A 17,875-nucleotide genomic window follows, 5' to 3' on the forward strand; every position below is an offset into this window, starting at 1 on the left:
GGGGTTGGTTGCGGGGTGGGGGGGCGCAAAAATTAAACTTTGCCTGTGTTGACAAAAATCCTAGCACCGGCCCTGGTTCTAAGAGAAAGGTTGGGCTTACCATTTCTCACCCACTATATGGATAATTGTTTTCTCATAGTCAACACAGGCTCTGACACCTGTAAGTTACTATTGTGACATCTGAACTCAGTTTTTGAAACTTTTGGCATTCCAATTGCCTATGAAAAACCTGAAGGCCCTAGCTCTGTCGTCACATTTCTCATTATCGAAACTGACTGTGCAGCATGTCTCAAGATTTCCACGAGAAAAGCTAGCAGACCATTTATAGTGTATTGCACTGGTTTTGCTAGTTAAGAAATCGATGCTTCAGAAAGTGCAATTGATTTTGGTGAAACTGAACTTTGCGTGCAGGGTGTGCACATTTTTGTTGTCACAAGCAATAAGTAGTGTGTGGGAGCCCCATCATTTTGTTTGTTTAAACTCACAAGACTGATTTGCACATTTGGATGAAATTCATAGAAACATTAGATGGTACATCTAACTGGTTAGCTGCCAGTTCGTGGGCAGCATATAATGGGTTGGCATTGCTAGTTCGCTTTGGAGAGGGAATATGATATTGCCCCAAGTGGTGGTAACAGACTGGATTTTATCCTATGGTTTTTTTGGGGGGATCTGTTTTTGCAGGCTGAATCACCTATAGACATAACATTGAGAGTAATGCCTTTTGTTTTCAAAATGGTTGGGTTGGCTGGATTTTACAAAACATTTCATGGTGCACCAAGCTTTAAAGGGCTGGAAAACAGGCAGACAGTGTGCTGATCATCGCCAGCCATTGTTTTGGGAGATTTTGAAAGGTATAATGTCACAATTGCATGCTGTATGCAGTTCGGCTTTTAAGGTGGTCTTGTGTACTGTGGTTTTTCCTTGGCCTTTTTATGGTGTCTACATGTGGGGGAGCTAGTAAGTCCAGGCCCAACTTCTCCCGGGAAACTCACATGATATATCCAATGTCTCTCTCGATCTTGGGATTCACCCTTCCAGAGCAGGTCTAGCTGGATAGTATGTAGCAGACCTTATTCCTGTTGACAGGTTGTGTTGTGTGTGTCTGAATTTTTTATTAAAAGTCAAGAGCGTTTATGGTACAGGTTATGGTATTTTTAATGGAAGGGGAGAGATGATCTATTAACAGTCAAGTGGTTTTATACACATTTTCTTTATGTATTATGGTCAGGACTACACAATAACATTTATTTTAGTCAGGTAAATATGCAATATTGCATACAAATATTCTGTAATCTTTTATTGATTTGGCAGGTGGAGTTCTTAGCTCCTTTTGAGGTGTTTTCTGCAATCCTTTGTTGTAAAAAGCCTGTTAACAAAGTAAAAATTACACTCACAAGTAAATGAGTAGTAACTTATGCTGTAACTGTGCTAGCTCATTAGCTACCACACATTGCACTGGGAATCCTTTGTCATGTATTACAAACTTACTGGTAAAACAAATTGTATGTGAATAGGTAAATTACAGATATTAAAAAATCTGTGTATGGATGCATGAACATATAAAATATAAAGCAAATTGTAATTTCCCTTTACCTAATTCACGGTATACTGTGGTTGCTGGTGTGTTTTACACTGTTTAATTCTTTGTAACTTTGTTAAAATGTCAGAAAATTACATTTCATTCATCTGCATGCACTACAACATGTTGTAATGCAGTGTAGTGCGTTCACAGTGCAGTAAGATGAATTGAACTATTAGGACATGCCTTGTCTATGCATTGGGACTATAATGAGCAAGTCTGCTTAGTGCAGCCCAATGCAAATGGTGTGAATGGGCCATAAGGGACATAGTAATACAGTAGCAAATGTGACAACTACCAATAATTCACTGCAAGTATAGCTTCCTGGTGAATGTTCATAATGTCCTCGATTTTGCTGGTGGATTGATGAACACTAAAAAATTGTCAGCTGCTTGGCGCACACTAACAAATGTTTGTTCGCAACTAAAGTTATTTAGTTGCTAACTAAATTCTTGGTTTACATCTTGCTGTTGGTGGATAGATTCCCTGGTTGGCAGCAGAATGTATACAATGGGGAGCAATAGCCAGCTTTCTATGGGCTATTTCAAATTTCAAATAGGCTGCCTATTGTACCCTCCCACTTTCTCTCTCAAGCCTGCTCCTCTTCTCAGTGGGTGGGTTTAAAAAGTCAGCCTGCTATTGGATATTGCATCTTGAAACAGCCAAAAGCAGGCTGGCTATTGCACCCGCCCACTGAGCAGAGGAGTGGACCTGAGAAAGAACTTTCTCTCTCAGGTCTGCTCCTCTGCACAGTGGGCGGGTGCAATAGCCAGCCTGCAAATGCAATTTGAAATAGCCAATAGCAGGGTGCCCTCAGAATACATATATGAAAAAAAGAAGAAAGAGAAGCACCTTTTCCTCGTGAAATATCGTTTTAATAGTCACAAATGTTAAAACTGAATAAATAATACTCACAAACGGTGTCTTAAACAAAGCATTTCTGAAAACCAAATCAAGCTGGTATAATGAAGCAACCGACAAACGCAGTGGGCCAGAATCTCTGTCCTGCTGACACGTTTCTAGGGCTATACCTTTTTCATCAGAGCAGGGTGGTTTTTGCTCCCTGGCTGTTTACATTCACCTGCCAGCTGTGGAAGTTAGCCAACAAGTGAATTGGGCCGCCGAGGAGGGTTGGGCTGGGTGCCAGGGGGTGGGTATGTGGTATACTTGATCTAATGTCTTAACCATATAGTTTGATCCTTTTTGACAAGTACAATATTTTGTGGCTAATACTGTCTTTTTATGTATACCTTTTATGGAATTAAATTTTGAATTGAAGGAACATGGTTTATCCTATTTCTGCTACCCAGGCACCTCTACAGTCTTGAACCCATACTTTTTTGGGGTATCCTCCACTTCATATGGAATAAACTTTTTAAAATCAAAGTAAAAAATTCAATTTTGATTAAAGCTAAAGAGCACACTGCACAGACCCACATATGCTACCCCTATTAACAGCAAGGCAACTATTTACCATGTAAATAGGTCATGTAAAAAATAGTACAGTTATTTATATTTTCTGACAAGTCTGAATAAAGTGACCTCATCACTGCTTGGTGTTTAATATTCCTTTATATGTCAAGTGAAGGGAAAATTAGTATGTAAAGCTGTGGAGAGCAGCAATTAAGTGAATCTGTTGCTTCATCCTGCAAAAACTCACAGATCCACTATAGTTCAGAACTGTATGATTCACTTCTTGGATTGCTATAGCTTCATATAGTAAGACCACATGCTGGAACTTCCCCCTGCAAAACTTCTATAGACAGCCTGCTAGATCTTTTTCCTTTGACTCACAAAATATTAGGGGGTTATTCACTAAAGAGCCGAAGGATTAAGCTGAAGCTTTGGCTAATCCTTTGGCCTGCTTTGGCTGCTGGAGCCCTTCGGTTCAGCCGAACCCGAAGGACTGCTGTATGGGCTATTCACAATAGCCCGTACAGCAGCGGAAGTCAGCCAAAGTGCTCAGCAGAACTGAAGCACATGCGTTTGGCTCGGCTGAGCTGAAGACACAGCCAAAGCAGGGAGAACGGTCTGCCGAAGTAGACAGTTCTCCCCACAAATGTAACCAAATAGTACAAAAAAACAGCGGGGGGTGCCCCTTCCCATTCATACCAGACCCTTTAGGTCTGGTAGGCATATGTAGGAGGGACCCCCAGTTAAAAAAATATATTTGAATGCATTTTAAATGCATGAGGTTCCCCCAAAAAATCATACCAGGCCCCTTCGATCTGGTAGGTATGTTAAGGGGGAAACCCACCACCAAAAAATGGGGGGGGGAAATGGGGTTCCCCTAAAATTCTCACCCAGAATTCTTAATCCGAGCACTGGCCTGTCAAGCCAGTGCTCGGATTAAGGGGCTGGTTTTGAATTTTAGGGGGGACCCCACATTTTGTTTTTAGTTTTTTTGGTGGTTGGATTTCCCATTAAAATTCCTACCAGACCTAAAGGGCCTGGTATGACTTTTGGGGGGAACCTCAAGCACTTTTTTGTTTATTTTTAACTGGAGGTCCCTCCTAAACATTCCTACCAGACCTAAAGGGTCTGGTATGGTTTGAAAGGGGAACCCTACACTGTTTTTGTTTCCTTGGCATACTTTTGTTTTTATTCTGCTTGCTACCTTAATAGGTTGGACTTGATGGACTAATGTCTTTATTCAACCTCAAATACTATGTAACTATGTAACTATGTAACTATGTACCTCTGAGGTAGCGAACAGAATAACAGAGCCAAATGCAACTCCACTATTCACTCACTGCTGTTCGGCCACTATAAAATCAGACGCACACGGTTGAAGTGAATAGTTCGGCTCACTTCACTCACTTGGCTGCCTTCAGTCAGCTTAGTGAATAACCCCCATAGTGTTATAGCGGAATGTTTTATTGTGTGATCTCCATCTTTTGTGGATACCTTTTGCTTTACCTTGCATGTGTAGATCATTGTCACAAATAAAGAAACACATTTAAGGGAATAAATATATTTCCCATGCATGAACAACAGTGTAAGATGTAGGCTGTATACTCTGTATAAATACTAGTGTGGATGAATTAACTTTGTAAAGCATTGAGTATCTTCACACATCAGAAGTATCAGATATCAGCCAAACTTGCACCCTAACCAGTCACTGTGTATGGGTTTATTCATATCCCCCAAAGTCAAACAACAGTACAGCGATTACATTTTAATCACTCTTTACTTGCACCATGTTTCTGTTAAATTGACTAAATACATACCACAATTATCAGTACTGGGAAGACATCCTAAAACGTCTTTTAAACATTTTTAGTATTGGCTGCTTGAATGTTAAAAACAAGAGGAGAAGTGCTACAAGCAAAGTTACAGAGACAGGCACAGTGAGCAGAACAGCCAATAGAGTGCCACCAGATTTCCATTTGCAGCTATAAAGAACAGACTCAGGTAGCTGTGGCACAGACATATAGGTATTGGAGAAGTTACATGTCATCTCTTGGAGATCTGGGATACTGATACTTCTGGATGCCTTAAGTATTTCAAACCAGCTCAGTTTACAGCAATCAAATGGGTTTTTGCTTAGAAATACAGTGTTCAGGTTCCTTGTGAGTGGCTGATTAGAACCAGACAAGGGTATTGAAATTAGTCTGTTTTTTCGGATGTCCAAATACTGCAGTGGCAAATGAATCAATGATCCAGGGAATGTTTTCAGACTGTTTTCTGAGAGATCAAGAGAAACCAAACTCACAAAGTCAGAGAAATCAATTGTATCGAGAAAGGAGGAGCTATTTCGGATTGAAAGGAATTTTATCGTTCTGGCAGTATCCTTCAAAAAATAAAGGCCTTTCAATGGGTTATATGAAATGTCCAGATGTGTTAATTCCATGCCTTGGAAAACATTATGAGTGTCTAAATTTAAACCAGAGGCAGCTAGTTGTAGTTGCCTAATAGATCCTGTATTTTTAAGGTCCACACAAGCCTGATCTGCAGTAGCATAACCTAGATCAGAACACAATTGGATCAGGTTATGGCTTAGGTCCAAAGTATCTAACCTGATCATGGTGTGGAAGATTTTCTGGGGAAGGTCCTGAAGTCTGTTCTTGCTCAGATTGAGGTAAAGTAATTGTGGAAAACTTTGAGAGCTGGTATCTATTTTAAGTTCCCACAAATCATTGTTACTGAGGTCTAGATTTATAAGAACATTTGAGATGTGTCCAGATGACAGGTCAAATGTATCTAAGCAGTTCCAGCTAAGCCTGAGTTCAGACAATGAAGTCATGTGGGGAAGAAAGTCCTCTGGTAAGTAGTCAAAATTGTTTCTGCTCATATCCATAATTTGTAAACTAGAGAGATTACTTGAGATGGACCCTTCCCATAAATTTACTGTAATTATACTGCTTATATTTTGATCTAGAATAAGGAAATCAACAAAGGAAGAGTTGGCATCAAATAGATGAGCATAGAATTTCATGTTATTGTCAGAGAGCAGCAGTGTGTGGAGATGATGGCGCATTGGCAAGAGCGGAAAGTAGAACAGTTGGTTGTGGGAAATGTCTAGCTTCTCCAGTTGAAAGTCAACATCAACTTCTCGTGCCAGGAACCATTCAATATGGTTAAAACTGAGATTGAGAAATTTGAGCTGTATCAAACTGAAGTCTACAATGCATGGCAATAGGTTAAAGGCAAGGTTTAAAGTGTTCAGTTTTGTAAGATGGTCAAATGTCCCCTTTTCAATCTCATAAATATAATTACCCTGAAGGCTCAGCTCCCTCAGGGAATTAAGACCTTCAAAGATGGAATCATCCAGTCGCATGATAACATTATAGTCCAAATAAAGGTACTCCAGTGATGTTAAATTCTTAAGAAGAGTAGTCACCTTGCCTCCATTAAGATTATTTCTAGACAGATCCAGCCACTTAAGAGATGAAGCAGATAGCAGGCCTGTGGCAACTTGGGTGTAGTCAGAAGAGATAGTGTTATTCTGTAGTGATAATGACTCTAGCTTTACTGTATCTTGGAAGATATCCTTCTCTAAGAGAGCTAAGCTGTTGGATTTCATGCTCAAATTGGTCAGGCCTTTGTACCGCTGGAATGTGTTTTTACCAAGATGTTCAATGTGGTTGAAATCTAAAAGTATTTCTTGGATATAAGAAGGAAGGTCCTGAGGAACAGACAAGAGTTGTAGGTGTCTGCAGTCTGCCATTCCGGAAACCTAAAAGATGAACATTGTGTTATATACAAAAACTGGAATTCACACTAAAATCAACCTTAAAAATAGCAGTAAAAAACTACTGAAAGGAAAAGAGATTGTTAGGGTCAGATTTACTATTTGGCCAGTCTAATCCCCATTGCTGAACTTACTTACCATTATCACTGTTTGGTGTGCATCTGAGACTTTTTTAATTTTCCTTCAATTTGGAAACTAGGGGCAATGCTGCAAACCCTAAAAATTATGTGGCCTGCATCATGTTTTTTTGTCTGTTCGTTCTTTTTTTAAGCATCATTTTAACAATACACAAATTTTTAAAAAGCCAATAATTCAAGTGCAAATAATTTGACCTTGCTTTTTACGGGAATGTAGTGCCTTTTATAAAAGGGACATAATACAATTTGTACTTTAGAAGTTACCTTAGTTGATGGTTATCATAGTGGTGATGGAAACTTGACTCTGTTTTACCATGTTTATTATGACTAAATCACTTTGGTAACAACAAGCCCCAAACCTCAAAATCCCTACCCATCTCCATTTACTTTTCCATGGACCAAAAAGATGAAACCCTATGGCCAGCAGAAGGCAGCTGTCAATTCAGCCTAACCAAGCCATGTGTGAATATGCAAGATCCATCTTGGCTTGTGGGTGGAAGGTGCACTTTGGCATTTGTAGCTTGAGTGCAAGAGGACCTTGTCCCAGCACTGACTGCGTGTGACTTAAATAATGGTTATAATTTTAATAAATTTTTAATTGATGCTCTTTGTCCAAAGTGAAACATATAAAATAGTAAAATATTTAAATTAAACTTGAAGCTTAATACACTGCTGAAATACATCTATCGAACTGTAGTGTTACACAGCGCAGCCATCTGTAGTCTACACTGCAGTTAACACACCCTGGTCCAGTACCCACCCCAGCTTGTTATTGGACAATGAAGAATCAGCTGTACACAGAGAAGCTCATCTGTCCGCTCTCCCTGCCTTTAAGTATGTCTAGTGTTCAGGCAGTGACTCTCAGTGCAAATCAGTAGAGCTTTAATTGGTTTAGACCCTCCTTGTTCTGACTGCTGTGTAGGCAAGTACAGACTAATTTCAAGTTGTTATCAAATAATTATTTTAGTTCTGTAAGAAAAATAAATGTAATTTCATAAGTTGTGTTTTTGTGTGCCTTTCTAGAGTTCAGCTTTAACATGTATGTCAGGGGGGAAAAAACATGCAGTGCATCTCTGCAATTTCCTCATGTTTTATGCCTTCAAAGACTCAGTGCTAGAAATGCACTCAGCTCCTAAGTCCTGTTGTGGCCTGACAACACACAACTTTTTGCGGACTTAGTGTTGTTAGCTCTGCCTTGTTTTCTCTTGCCAAGCATAAATAATATTCATTATGTAGTCCCAAGATAAGGACTGGGAGGGCTAACTACTATACCTCCCAACTGTCCTTTACTTGGAGGGACTGTCCTTCTTTTGAAGCCAAATCCCTCTCTCACTTTATTCTTCTCACTTGACCCTCCTTTTGGACAGGTGTGTAGACTTCTATGATAAATGCACTTTTCAGCTACATAAAGTGCTACATATCACACTAAACCTTTTATACAGACCATTATATTATCAAATTAATACTATAAAAATCTAAATGGAATAATAATAATAATGGAGACAGAGATGAATAAAGCACTTGGGGGTTTAACCAATCATTTTTTTATTTTTTATTTTTCATGATCCATATAACTGGGGGCAGTGTTTTCTTTGCCTACACACTTTGTTCTAGAGGGTGTCCCTATTTTCCATTTTAGAAAATTGGGAGGTATGCTAATTATTCTTCTTGAGACAACACAGAAAGTGAGCACTGGACACAGGACAGTTCTTAATGGCTGACATGAGCAACAGGTATTGTTTGCACTTTGCACGAAAACCAAAAAGTAGAAGTTCTTTAGTATGGTTTAAATGCACTTTAAATGTTGAATGTAGCTCATCTTTTTAATGAACACACTGGTGTTTTCCTTGCCTCTAGGGCAGTGACAGTGGCTAGTGTTGCAGTGCTGTCCTTCCCTTACAGATATTGCTTCAAGCAAAATCCAGACTAGTCATTTATGGCTCAAATGTTGCTCGATTCCTTCTGAATCAGTCAACATTCGAGCTATGGGTTGCCCTGTCAGCACTGCCCAGCTCGTCAAAAATGTCATACAGTGATTTAAGCCAATCAAATGCAGTTACTGGTTGGGTATTCAGACAGCCATGGGTGCCCACAGGGGAGATACCCCGCTCTATGCTGTTTAACGTGGATGGGGGAATCGAGTGATTTCTCTCATTCGGCCCACAGGACTTTAAAGGAAAATCTATAAATATATGCCTAGCTTGACCCTCAAATTTTTCTTGATCCAATGCAAGCAAGGTGGTCTAATCCAGGAATAAAACATAAAGAGAGTGGGGATGCAGTGGTTGCACATTCTGGCCACAGTATCTTTGCAGAGGCTATCATCATGTGATAATGAGAAATGTATGCTAGTTTTATGTCAAAATACATTTAATGATCCGCTGTAGCTCAAACAGCCTATAGGCATATGGTCTTTACTTGCAGTCTTTTATGGTAAACCTATCATGAGAGAAATATGCATCTGGACAGTTTTTAAGTCTGTGACCAGAAACAATATGCAGATCAGGAAAGTTGGAGCCTCTCTCTGTGTACTTGCTTTTGGGTTAGTGACTCCAAGTGGTGAAGCCAAAGATTCAAAATGACTGCCAGTCATCTTCCATTTGCAGAATTAGTTGGAAATGTTGACAGCTTTTGTGTTTCTCTCAGTAGATGCTGTCTTTAATAGTTCATTCTGGTGTTCCATTTTGTAACAATTAACATGTAAAATGTTGGGGGAAAAAGTTGAGGGTTGTATGAAAGGGAATCCTTATTCATTCTTGCTTCAGGGTCCAATTACTGCCAGGTTCAGCCATACATTTCACTATGGATTGTGGTGAGTACAGCAATTATCCCCATCCACGCTAAACAGCATGTCAGAATACAATAGCCAGAAGGAGAGATACCTTCATCCAAGCTGTTTTTTTCGCATGGCTGAACAAGATCAGCAGTAATCGGCCGACATACCATCTGTGTATGGCCAGCTTTAGTCGACATTTACCATATTGTAATTTTCATCTACCATAAAAGAAAGGACTTTCTGTTTTACTTATAGATTTATCCTTCTGAACCACCTGTAGCCCCTTCCACCCTAAGTGGAGTGGTTACTTAAATCTAGTGTTGCTGGAACTGTAATCAGTCTGGCTGATTTGTAGTCTGCGATCATTTGGTCATACATAGGTGTTCTGCTATTGTCTGCACCTACCTGTAGTGGGGCTGTGGCTCTGCCACAGAATATTTGGAGTGTTTGTGCCTCACCAGCCAATCACTAGGCGTTTCATGGACAGCGGTGCATGCTGGGGAAGTGCATAAATACTCAGGGATTGCCATGTGTTTGGGCAGTCCGGACCCAGGCCTAGCCTGGGGGTGGGATCTACATGGTTGGAGAAGCTGACTAGGCCTCAAGCCTGGAGGAAGCCACATGTGGACCCAGGTGGGGTATGGAGCTAGCTGGGAAGGAGAACCAGAGGAGCCCTATGACTTCTGGAGGTGCCAGGAAGGACAGGATGGCTTGAAGCTCAGGAACAAGTCTGGTGTCTCTCCCAGGGAAGATCTCATGCATATCCAATATTCAGCAGTTGCTCTACTACGCAGTGTCATCCTCTGTTCTACTAAAGAATTCCTGCAGTGTGGAGTCTGGAAGGAATTGGTGAGTCTGGAATCTATTGCTATGGATGTCTAAAGCCCTATAGCCACTCTCACAGTTTAGCTGTTCTTTAATAAAGCATCTAAAAAGTACTTAAAGTGACTGGCGCCCAATTTACTGTTCACATCCCACAACCTGGCTAAGGATCTACCCCTGAGAGTGAAATATCAGCCCTCCCCGCCTTTGGGGTCAAGGGGGCGCTACACGCCTAAAATCTAATGGTGTAATATAAGAATGACAGCTTCAGCAGGATTCAGGTTTCTGTTCAATTACTTACACTGCAAGAGTCATCCTATTTTTATTTTGAATAGCGGTAGGAGGTGGAGTTGAGTGTAAAATACTCTAAGTGAACCCTAGAGAACAAATCACTGGCAGACCAGAAAATACTTTTCATTTTTAAGTAGAGTTAAGTCTACTTACCAGCTGGCAGCCACTTTGTGAGAAAAGCTTTTCTCCATCAGCACTGTATCTCCATTGTAATAACATAAGGTACATACAGCCCAATGAGTACCAGAGGGACACTATGGCCATATCATCAGCAGGTGTCCTAAATGAGAAAAAAAAACTTTAGGACTAGAGTACCTCCGTTTATTTTTATTTTTTATTTCAATGTGTTGCAAATTATGTATTTGTGAACAACATTATAATAATTTTATAATAAATTAAATAATAATAACAACAGATATTAAATAAAAAGATAATGCACCAGCACCAGTGGCAGCTGTGGTAGAACCATGTAACCATAAATGTCATTGGGGCTGGGAATAATGTGATCATCATACAGTACATAATGGATCATAACAGAATAATGTAAGATGTTAAAGCCCAATTTGAGCCCAATAAAAACAAGGTGTTCAAAGTCTTGAAGTTGGTTTTCATTAAATAGCAGCACCGCCTGAGTAGAAAAGTCTGTTCCCAGCCAGCGGCTGCAGAGTGGGACCTTTGCTCCGATGGCCCTGGAATGTATTTAGCTGATTCAAACTGAAAGTTCAAGTGGGCATTAAGAGAGCCCAATGTATTTAACACTGTTCTGGAAATACTGGCGCAACATCCTCTTTGCAGTCATTAAGAGAAGTAAAGTGTGGGGCACATCTATTAAGCAGAAAGTGACTGGTTCTTCAATAATTTCATGCTCATCCCCCCATCAATGTTGCCATTGATCTCCGTAAAGCATGGTTACCACTAGCACATTCAGTGGAAAATACAAGTTACAGTATTAATATCTACTGTATTGAAAAGTATACAGCCTGTATTTGACATTTATCATTTAGTGAGGGAAAATCATTTTATCAATGATTTACCCCTTATTCCTGTGAAGGACCCACCATGCAAGCTTCCAAGCACTTACCTGCCACACCCAATTGCTGGAGATCCAGTTCCCAAAATAAATTTTACCCAAAATGAATATCTACCCCCTTTAAATCTTGTATATACCATTTACCATTATTTCTTTCCCAGTAAATGTGCCAATTACACTTTTTCGTTATTTAAAAAAAAAAATGTAATACATGTGAGGAGTACCTTATTTATTTTGATTAAACATATCTCTAAGTACATATTCTTTAATAACTAAGAAATTAAAGTGGAAATGTGGCGTTCAATTCACTCATAACTTTAACATGACCTTGTTGACTGTTATGATATCAACATTTATTCAGTTAAAAAAAATCAGCTGGATACATCATAGGCTTACTAAATACATTGATTCTATATTGGTAACACATATTTAAAATCCAAGGTGTACAAGTCAATCTATAAAGGCTCCATATGGAGAAAAGTGACATACTGCATAGAGAATGTAGCTGTGGTCTTTGTGGGTTTTGCACCTACTGGTGCTCAGTCAGATATTGTGAATAAGATATTTCTCTGTGCCTTAATGGATTGCACTTGACCGCATTAGATTCAAATAATAATCAAGTCAAAAAATAATAAAGGATACAAGTTTAATACTAAAACATCCCCAACTCATATATTAAACTGAAGTGTTCTATATTACAGTTAGTTGCCTTATGCTTAGCTAAAAAAAACAAGCAACAATCAGACATTAAATACTTAATATTTTCTGCAGTTCTTTTAACTTGGAACCCTTTAATGTCAATTAAGTAACCAGTACCCAACCTTTGGCCATGTGGTCTTTTCTTAAGGCAAGGATCAGTGTTAAGGCAGAATCTCTTACTGACTTGCTATACCTGAAGTCAGTCCCCCAGGCCCATTTGGAACTGACCATGTGACGTATTCCTTGGTATTGGAGGAGATAGAAATGAGAAGAACTACAGGGCAAAATGATTCAATATTTATCTTTTGTTTTTCGGTAAGGCCCATGGCACCCTTACCAGCAAAAGAATTGCGGGGGGGCAGCTGTCTCCCTACCCAATGGAGAAAGTAAGTGATGGACATAAGACTAGAGAGACATGAGCATAAGAGATGATGGCAAGAAAGAATGTTTTCCCAAGGGTGTAGGTCTGCCTTAACTGGAGACTAGGTTGAGGCACATGCTGGGTCCAAGTATCTGTCATATAGTATATGTAATATAATATCTAGGGGACTATTGCTTTTGGATCACAATTTAAATATAAGTTGCACACTGACCCCCACCTCCCCCCATAAATGTTCTAAGCCTTACATGTCAGTAGTAAGTCAAGAGTTATGTTCAGCTATAGCAATCAACAAACCTTAGACCCTATTCACACATGTAGCCTTCATATGTAATTTTCATACAGTTCTACATAATGCAACTTAAACATCTTTACCATATGACAAAAATTAAAGATGAGTGAATGTAAAACAGGTGAAACAGAAAATTGCAATGTTGATTTTTTTTCAGAAATATATCTATGAAGAATGATTCAACCTGTGGAGAACCATGAATCATGATTGCCTGTATTGTGTGAATGGAAAGATTTGTATGGAAATATGCAGATTCATAAAAACATGAACTGGTGCTTTGTCTAATTAAACCATCGCAAAGTATAATATTTAGTTTACTGACTCAATACAGGCAGTTTAACCTGATTGCACAATTATCTGCTCGCAAATTACAGTAAACATGATCAAATCATAGCACAATAATGGGACCAATACTTGATGGAGTCATTGGACATTTCTGCATAGGACAGCGCACCAGTAGTATTCGATCAATAATTACATTTCATGTAGGTGGGGTTATTGGAAGGAAGAGATTGGAGAAGATTCTTTGTCGACATCTTGCTGTTTGTGTGCGACTGATAAACAAATGGGCAGCTGTCAACTTCCAGTGTACCGCTCAATGATATCACCTTACCATTTACGCAAAGCTTAACCATCATTTGCTTCTGAGTATGAGTACCTATATTCGTATTGAGTCAGTACATAGCCCTATATCTCTGTCGTACAATTTACAGCATGTGGTTTACAATGGTAACCTGCAATATACTGTAATATAGAAGCATATCTGGTGCTTTTCTGATCATTATAATGTCCTAACAAGGTATTTGATCTGTGCATGCTCAGTAGAAATGTTCTATGTTCTTCGAATTCTCTAGTCCTTTTACGGTACATTTTCTTTTTGTGGGTTCTTTTGCATGTGGGCTAGAAAACCCCAAAAGACACAATTGTGGAGTTACTCACCGCACGTAGACAGCAGCACATCATCTTGGGTTCCACTTGACTTGCTGGGGGCCACAGAGAGGAATGAAGAAGTTGTGTCACTGCACCGGAGGTCCGTGGAATCTTGAATGTAGACTCCTCCGTGAAAGCCAAATAACTTTGTTGTTAGCATGGAGTTTAGAGGCGCTCTGCACAGATTGTGCAATAAAACTTGCTTAAAGCATCAGTAATATAAACGTCAAAATATCACAGGCTGAGGTAATATTGGTGGAGCGTTGGTGGAGGTGACCGAGTGTCACTGTGGTACTCGGTACAACGCTATGTGGACTGAGCCAATTAGCTGAGGAGCGAGGTGCACATGTGGTCAGGTTGGCACATGCATGATCTGAAAGAGAACTGCACATTCTTCAGGCTGTTTTTTTTCTTCCTTCTAGAGGTTATTTTAGATTTTGCGGAAGGAAATAACGGAAACCAAAGTCACATGAACTGCTGTGAAATGAAGAGCAAGAGCAGTCACCAGATTCTATAGATTGTTCTCTTTTACTTTAGCTACCACCAAATGACATTTTTATCAGCCTCACCAATGCCTGCGACACATCAGTGTTATAAGGGCAGGGCAAAGAATTCTGGAATATTTCTTTCTTTTGGGGAAATCTAATTTCATGAATTTTGGGGTCTTAAAAAAGTATTATTTAACTGCAATGAAAGCAAAGCATGTCCCCACATAGTTATTTAAAGCTGAACACCAGGCAGATATAAAAGATACAAATTATTGCAGCTTTGTAAATAATACATCATTAAATGTAAGCAAGTACAGGAATTTGACCTGGTTTAAGCATCTTGCAGTCCCTGTGCAGCAGGGCTCAGACAGGGGGAGGGAAAAGCAGCACACAAAGCAAATCAGATGAGCTCATCAATGTGCTCCATTTACTTTTACTGTCTAGTTAAATGCTTGGGGAGGGGAGGAAACCTGTAAGTGTCACTGAACTGTAGCAGACAAAAATCACTTCTCCTGCCCAGCCAGAATAGAGCTGTTCTGTATGGCAAACCTGTGTAAATCTGAAGACTGGTTGGACAGGTATGTTCAAAAGGCTTCAAATAAAAAAGTACCTGACTACAAGGGGGTTAACTACAAATCATGGGGCTCCATAGCAATGTTTTCGTAGGACCCACTTACTATTCAGTAACCATCCTACAGTGAAATCTACGCAGCACCTGCCTTTTGTCACTTGTGGCCAATGGTCTATACTGCACACATATTTATACCTTGTACTAACTCCCCTTTAGCTAAGGTGGTATCATAAATATTATAATGAGCAAATTTATTTTCTTCTGTCCAGAAGTGTATGGAGCTTATAACTCGTCAAAAGTCAACATAAGAATAAGCAAAATAGACCAATACAAAAAAGTTTACATAAAAATGGCAAAAAAGTCAGAAAAAAAAGAGAAGGCGGCGTGTTAGGATTGGCACCCCCTGGCCGGTAACACACACAGAGTCTAAGGCCCCATTCACAAGGGACTTATGCTGCATTCAGGGATACCTGTGCCAAGATCCTACATATTCTTGCCTCTGGAATCCAAGGTGGGTCCATTCAGATGCAGCCATTTAAGTGAATGACAGGCTGACAGCAGCAGCTTCTGTCAGTGGCAGTTCACAGGTAATTGGTAATTGTACATGGAATGATTATCTGTGGTTTGGGATAGATGACTGTCCCTGGACGCAATCTGTCTGCACCCAGAGGTAATCATTTCTGTGATAGCAGATAGTAGGAACATGGCGGCTATGCTGTGGAGACAGGGTAACAATATAGCTGAAGGTCAGAGTTTTAGCAGAGGTTGAAGCAGGCGGCAGGCAACAGAGTAGTTGGTGTCCAGACAGAGAATGAGGCAGGCGGCAGGCAAGGATAACGGGAATGCACAGAGTGAGCAACAGGGGCAGTAGATACGAACAGAGTCAGGCAATTCAAGTGAGTAACACGCAAGGCAGAGCAACGTATTTTCACACACCAGGTAGCTGGCAAGTAGACACAGCACCAGCCTCCATAAGGGAGGGCATTTTAAATATTCTCCTTGGCCTGTGTGCCTACCCAGTATCAGACAAACACAGCAATACAAAAATGGCAACTGCACAAATCAATTTATAAATAGCTTTTAAAGTAAAGTGAACATGGAAGTGCTTTACATAGTAAAAATACAAACATTTCCCAGCACATTTACTACCTAACCTTCAAAAAAACTAATTTGCATCAAAAAAAGTTTTAGTTGCACAACGTTTGCAAAATATGTGGAAGCCACGCTGCTTTGTTAAGGCTGTTCTGTGTAGTGAGGTTCTAACTCTCATCTATGAGAGCCTCCAATTTGGAGCATATATACAGTAGCAATGGATAAATTGAGTGCAGGTATGCCCGAAGGTAGCCCTCCTTAAAGGCACAGGGATACACCAGAAGTGTGTGTGTATAAATTTTAGCTTGAGCTACAGAGCTTTGTAAACAGGATATTTCAGAAATGCAGATGATGAAAAATGTGTGCAAAGGAGCTTAGAGTTATACCTGCTACAAAATATATAAGCAATAATGTCACCACCTATTATCTACCTAAAATAGGTAGAACCTTTAATGTACAGTATAAACTTTTATGTATTATTATGGCCATCATTAGTGCCTGGCACCCGGGGGAACAACGGCAATGTTTACACTTTACTGCTTTGCGGGATACCTACATAGTAGCAGGTGGTGTCATCGGTGACTCTGAAGGGAATTCAGCAGAGCTGTAAAGTGTTCTAAGCCCCTGTCAGACCTCAGGCAAAAGGGCGGAGCTAACAAAAATCCCTAGGCTCCTGCTCGGCTCCAACATGCCTTATGACACAGCCAAGGGGAAGCCTGGCAGTAATTTCCTCACTTTGTATGGGGAATTTTTGTGCTGGGAGTGGAGACTTTATTTCTAGTAGGGATTTTTCTTGGAAAGGGAATGATTTGTGCTGGGGTGGGGGTTTGCAGAGAAGGGGGGGGGTTTATTTTTGCTAAGTGGGGATTTACGTTTGGCAGGGGGAGATGTGTGCAAGGGGAATTTGTTTGGGGGGGAAGAAATTGTTGCTTGGGGGGGGGAGGGGGGAAGGGCAGGGTCATTTGCTTTGCAGGATTTTTGATTAGAGGAAGAGGGAAGGAAGAGATTTTTTGGTTGAGGAGATTTGTACTTGGGATGGGGAGATTTTTGCTTTGGAAGTTTTCGTTGGGGGATGAGGAACTTTTTCTTGGGGACTTTTTGCTTAGGTGTTAATTGTTGCCTGGGGAGGAGGGAGACAGGAATACTTGAGGAGTAGCTGAACTGGTGCTGTGGGATTACTCATAACATCTACACTCATAAAATACACCTGAACACTGCACTCTGTACTGTGTGTTTAGTATTCCTGACCACTCCGTTCTGTTAACTGGGAGTTCAGCAGTCTGTAGTATGTAATGCACTTTGTACATGGTGCTGTATGTTACATACTCCTGACCCTCACACTCTGAGGCATAAGTGTGCTGTAAATAAAATAAGTAGGCTCAGGTTCTATTAATGATGCCCTTTTGAGCTCTTCCTATTGTTAGTGCAATGTGGGTATACTTACAGTTCCCTTGGTACCCAATACGCCCTCAGTCGTTCACAATTCTAACAACATTTCTAATTATCACTTTTTTTCAGTTTTTTTTAGTAAGTATATTTTGACCTGTAATCTTAAGCCAACAGCTTTGCCCGATGTCTGAACAATAGGCACA

General features: G+C 40.1%; 1 protein-coding gene across 1 annotated transcript; it reads right to left on the reverse strand.

Annotated features, from left to right (window-relative positions):
- Positions 1 to 4,799: 4,799 nt before the first annotated feature.
- Positions 4,800 to 14,265, reverse strand: NRROS (negative regulator of reactive oxygen species). The gene is made up of 3 exons (XM_018560365.1): positions 14,142 to 14,265; positions 10,956 to 11,082; positions 4,800 to 6,761 (listed from the first exon to the last, which is right to left on the reverse strand). Exons 2-3 carry the CDS (start codon positions 11,064 to 11,066, stop codon positions 4,821 to 4,823), a joined length of 2,052 nt encoding a protein of 683 aa, XP_018415867.1. The 5' UTR covers positions 11,067 to 11,082; positions 14,142 to 14,265; the 3' UTR covers positions 4,800 to 4,820.
- Between the last annotated feature and the right edge of the window lie 3,610 nt (positions 14,266 to 17,875).

This window comes from Nanorana parkeri, unplaced genomic scaffold (assembly GCF_000935625.1).
Source record: "Nanorana parkeri isolate BGI_ZX_2015 unplaced genomic scaffold, ASM93562v1 scaffold452, whole genome shotgun sequence".
Taxonomy (NCBI): Eukaryota; Metazoa; Chordata; class Amphibia; order Anura; family Dicroglossidae; genus Nanorana; species Nanorana parkeri.